The sequence below is a fragment of the Monoraphidium neglectum genome (assembly GCF_000611645.1).
Source record: "Monoraphidium neglectum strain SAG 48.87 unplaced genomic scaffold scaffold02185, whole genome shotgun sequence".
NCBI classification, from domain to species: Eukaryota; Viridiplantae; Chlorophyta; class Chlorophyceae; order Sphaeropleales; family Selenastraceae; genus Monoraphidium; species Monoraphidium neglectum.
The window spans coordinates 5,235-10,323 of NW_014011443.1; the positions used below are offsets into that span (position 1 = coordinate 5,235).

General features: G+C 64.6%; 2 protein-coding genes across 2 annotated transcripts in view; one reads left to right on the forward strand and one right to left on the reverse strand.

Annotated features, from left to right (window-relative positions):
- The window catches only part of MNEG_10115 (acetaldehyde dehydrogenase / alcohol dehydrogenase), a gene marked incomplete at both ends in the record, with an annotated part of 6,892 nt that extends 5,129 nt beyond the window's left edge, over positions 1-1,763 (reverse strand). Inside the window, 5 exons of the mRNA XM_014041412.1 lie at positions 14-102; positions 356-387; positions 794-913; positions 1,264-1,395; positions 1,557-1,763. Coding sequence (XP_013896866.1) covers positions 14-102; positions 356-387; positions 794-913; positions 1,264-1,395; positions 1,557-1,763 — 580 coding nt within the window. The remainder of the gene's footprint in view (positions 1-13; positions 103-355; positions 388-793; positions 914-1,263; positions 1,396-1,556) is intronic.
- Positions 1,764-3,431: 1,668 nt separating this feature from the next.
- Positions 3,432-4,153, forward strand: MNEG_10116 (hypothetical protein; the record flags this gene model as incomplete). Its single annotated transcript, XM_014041413.1, has 2 exons — positions 3,432-3,624; positions 3,941-4,153. Coding segments are annotated over 2 exons (406 nt in total), but the record flags the coding sequence as incomplete, so codon positions are not given.
- Between the last annotated feature and the right edge of the window lie 936 nt (positions 4,154-5,089).

Here is a 5,089-nt window from a genome sequence, read left to right on the forward strand (position 1 = left end):
GGCCCGCACGCACCTGCCACGACGCCGACTGGCTCTGCAATTTTGGTCATGCCGCCGGCCTCGTCCCTCTGGATGATGCCGCAGGTCTTGTCGTCCTTGTACCTGGGGTTGGGGGATCAGCAGGGCGGGGCAAGGGGCGGGGGGTGTTTCTGGTCTGCTGGCAGTGACAGGGGCAGCAAGGTCGGGCTGGGAGCATGTGTGCTTGCATGGGACGGTGCTTGCTGGCCGGCCGCCGAGGTCGCCCTCCGGGCGCCCGCTGCCACGCGCTGCTTGCTGCCCTTCACACCCCCTCTGCGACCAGCGAAGCTGCTGTGAAGCTGCAACAGAAAATAAGAGCTGGCGTGGGGGCCCGCACCTGTTATAGATATACTCAGATGCAAAGTGGTTCTGGGCAGGGGGGCATAGGAGGCAAGCACGCGGAGCTTGAGCTTAAGCTTGGGCGCAGGTGCAGGCCGCAACATATGCAGCTGTGCAGAGCATACTGGCTTGCTGGACCAGGAGCCTGGCCTACAACTGGTTCGCGGACGACCCCTCCCACCCAATCATCGTGTTTGTACGAGGCCGCCTGCTTCAAATTGTCAAAAACAGTGCTTCCCCCCTTCACACACAAAAACACACAAGCGCACGCGCAAGCCAGCACACATAACAACACACCCGCACACAAATTTACCCACACACACCCACAAACACACGAAATGCTGATGTGATGTGCGCGCCACGCTCCACCCTCCACGCTGCACGTGTGCACATGCAGCACGCAACGCCCCCTCCCACCCCCCCCAACCCTACGCACCTTTATGACCTTGTCCTCCACCACGCCCATGCGGGTCTCCTCCACCGCCATCTTGGCCAGGGGGATGCGCGCCCCGTTGGCCGCCATGGCGGCCGCCTTGAAGATGGCGTCGACTTGCTCCTGCAGGTCGCATGGTGGGGCAGGGATGCTTGGTGCACAGGGATTCTCGGCCAGGGCGGTGTGTGCGACCAAATGTTTCCAGGGTTGGGGGATTATGAGGGTAGAAACGGCACAGTATGCTGGTTCGAGCGGCCCAGGGTCGCTGTACATGCATTGGCAGTTGAGTCCACGCCAAGCGTGCCCAGTCCGGCCGAGCCGTGGAACAAGGGAGTGGCAGTCCGGGCTAAGGACGGCTGCGCCCATGCACGGGCACGAGAGCACGTCGATGACAACAGCCCCCTGGGCGCACCGCGTGCATGCTTTCATGCCCCTGCAGCGTCGCAGGGCCGGCGCTGCAGGGTCGCGCCCACCTGGGTGAAGGTGGAGTAGGCCGCCTGCGCCGCCTTGGAGCGGTCCAGCAGCCGCTGCAGGGACGCCAGCTCGTCGCCAGCCAGGGCGTCGCGCACCTTCTCCTTGGGCGGCGCCTCCGCGTGGGCCTTGGCCTGCGGGGAGAGGGGGGGGGGCAGGGGTGTGCGCGCAGCACGTGAAGGGGATGGCGACATTTGAGGGGCGTCGAGGGAAGCTTTGAGGTCATGAGGCACGCCGCTCAATTTGGGGCACGCAAAAAGGCAACGTGTTTGCCAGCCGATCGGCGAGCACGCACCGGCTTGGCGTCCTTCAGGGTGGGCAGCGTCTCTTGCGCTGGCGCCGCAGTGGGCTCTGCCTCCTTGAACTCCGCCGCGACGCGCAGCGGGCGCCGCCGCCTGGATGACGCGGGCGCGACGGCGCGAGCTGCTGCAAAAGGCCGCGGGGCGGCGGGGGCCACGCGCCGCTGGCCGGCGGTCATCGAGATGCGCCCGGTGGACAGCATCTGGCGATCGAACGCGAGTCCGGTGAGGATGGTGCAGGGGCGGGCTGCGTGTGAGCTTCCGGGATCGTGCACGGCTGATCCGTGGCAACCCTCACGCTTCCCGGGGATACCAGTGCAGAGTTAAAAGAGCAAAGGAGTTACTATATCACCTTTGAAGGTGCGAGGAGAGCACTTGGGGATCAACTGTCGGTGTTTGGCGGTACAAATTGACGGACGACGTGCCCGTCTGTTCTGTGCTTGACTAGAACACGACAGTAATTAGATTATATATGCACTTGGAATTCGATGAATGATCATGCTTGCAACAAATTGCCGTCAGGCGCTTGCAAAAGGGCAGGTCGATCGAAGTGAGACGGGCAGGGCACGCAGCCGAATGAAAAACGCACATTCGCCTGCTGCAGCCGCCGTCAGACGCACGTGCCAGCGGCTACTATAACTGATCGTGCATCATTCCATAGATATCACCTTCGTAGTGCAGAAGTGACAGCCGTGGGGCCCAAAAGGGCCAGCAGATGACGGCACTGGCACTTCACACATGTACTGTATGACATCGCTATGGGATCGATGCCGATGCTTGACCTTGTGAAATGTGTTGACATGACACGGGGCATTCGTCCTGTACATGGGCCAACCATGGCTGGCCGAGGGCGCAGGTGCTCGGCTGATGAAGGCACCCGGCCCACCACGTCGCGGCGACTGGCCCACGGCAGAGGCGGGTTGCTTAGATGGCTCCTCGGATGGCATGTGATACTGCTGTTTGTTCAAAGTTTGGTTCAAAGACGTTTGGGGTGGGAGTGTAGCGGCGTGAAATCGCCCAGCGCAGGCCTGCTGGCTGGACGATGCGGGCTGCGCCGCGAGGCTCGGTGCCCCGCACTGGGTTCCCTGCACATGAGGAAAGCGCCCAGGAGAGTAAGGGCTTTTGCAGCTGCATATGTTTGTCACCGACATGCTCTCATGGGCATTCGAGCAGGGTGAGGCAGTGCGCAAAGCACGGCAGCTCACCCGGCGATGAACGGTACCCAGCTGGCTTCGTCGTGAGCTGGCGCAGCAGGGCTCAGGCAAGAAAAAGGGATCAGGTGCAGTGGTGATGCTACGACACAAGCCTCTTGCGCTCGCAAAAACATCTGCCAGCTGCACAGCACTTACGATCTGTGCACGTGCGTGCACGTTTTGTTCGACGTTCCCGTGCGATCGCAAATTCGATCAACAAAGCACGCTGACCCTTCCTTGGCGCACCTGAGCGCATGGTCCCCCATGCTGCCGGCCTGCCGCACGCAAGCAGCTCGAGACCAGCTGCTGTCGGTTGCTGGGCAGCTGCCTCCGCCCCAGGTGCCCAAATTCACAGCGGTTCAGGGCGCGCTCGCTCAGCCCTACGTCCGCTATCCGTAGGATTCGCATCTCGTTCCATGTGTGCTGCCACAAACGTATGGAGAGCCGTGCGTTGCGAGCGATCTGCAAGAAGCTCACGATGTCACGCAGCTGATGTAGATCATTGGGAATTGTATATATTTGTTCGCACTCCATGGTCATCTTGATTCCGTGGCCAGCAGCATCGATTGAGTCGGATTGAAAAATGTCAGTGGTGTCTGTTCCTAGCAAATAGCACAGGAGCACGCCACGGCTTTTGTTCAGGAAGTTCAGGACGCCTAGGGTGGCCAACCTGCCAGCATGGGGTCTGGGTACTCGACCGCGACAGTGATAGGTGTCCAGCAGCAGCAGCTGCTGCAGCGCTTGGCCGGGGCGGAGCCGATCCCGCACGCGGCACCATTCTGGGACCAGCTTTTCAGCCTGCCGACACCCCTCGCGTCCCTGGACCCGGCGGATGTGGAGATTACGCTGGCGCCACACTGCAGGCAGCTGCGTGAGTGGCGCGTTCGATTTTTCGGAAGCTGAAGACTGGCGGGGTGGTCATGCTGCTGTGCCAACCTCCCCAGCACTTGAAACTTGTGTGGGCAAGCTGCAGCCATTGCACAGATGCTGTTGCCCATCCCGCGTTAACATATTGCGATTGTGTTCCCTCGTGGCCAGGTGCTTTCACCTGGCCACGAGGGTTTAGGGCCTGACCCGCGTGCGACCAGCACCGCACCGCTGTGTAGCCGGTCCGGGGGCTGCCGAGCAGGCCGCCGTCGACCGCACACGCGGCGTGCCCGCGCGCCCGCTTTCCCCCTCCCTCGCAGTCGCGCACAACCCGTTGACGCGCAACTTCCAGTCGCTGGTGCTGCACGTGTGCGGGCTGCTGGAGGCGGCGCGCGGCGGAGCGCCGTCGCTCGCGGCCGCAAACGCGCTGCACCTGGCGGGCGTGATGCTGAAGCTGATATCAGAAATGGCGGCGCCCAGCACCTTGGTGGCCGTCTTCGACTCCGGGCCGGACCCGCCGGCGGCTGCAAAGGGTGCGCGGGCCGCTTGTGTCTGAGAAGGCGTTGCGCCGCGCGAGCAGCGGCGCGCCGGGCGGAGCACAGGCGGAACGAGGGATCCGGGCCGCGCGGTGGCGGCCGCGGACAAGCCACCGGCGCGTGCCAGCGGCTGCTTGCCAAGTGAGCAGCCACTATGCAGCCGCTCATCGCGCGTCTTGCGTGCCTGCAAGGTGCGTCCCGCATGGCTCGACCCTTTTGGGCTGGCTGCGTATCGTCCCCCTCCCCTCCGCCGTTCTTTCGCGCAGGCCAGCGGTCCCTCATGCCCATGTTCATCGGACAGGTCATGCAGCTGGTGGCCACCTGCCAGCCCAGGTGGGCGAAACCTAGACTGGGATTGCGCCGCGCCAAGGCCGCTCGCGGCGGGCCAAGAAGTACAGCTGAGGCGCGTCGCAGGTGCTGCACCCGCGCGTTCTTTTTGCCCTGGCCTGCTTCGAGCCAGGCAGCTTATGACCCCGCGCGGCCCCCGCTCCCCCCTCGTCGCGCCGTCCGCGTGTGAATCATCAGCGCTGACGAGGCGTCGTACTTGCTGCTGCTGGAGGGCCTCAAGCTCCTAGTCATCTGCTGCTCCACCCAGCTGTACAGCGCCGCCACGTCAGCGCCCCCCGGCGCCCACCCCCTGGCGGAGGCGATTATGGCCCACCCTGCAGCCGCCCCAGCCCTCGTGTCGGCGCTGCTCGCGCTCGCCGCCGCCCGCGTGCCGCCGCCGCCGCGGCTGGGCCTGCACCGGCGGCCGGACGCGGCGGGGGGTTATGCGGTCGTGCGCCTGGTGCGGTCGGCGGCGGCGACAGTCTTTTGGATCCCGCTGCGGACGTACCAGCTGCTGACAGCTCGCCCCGCGCCCGGCGGCGCCGCCGGCGCGGCGGCGGCCGCGGCGGCGGCTGCTGCTGCCGCGGCCGCGGCAGGGCCTGGCGG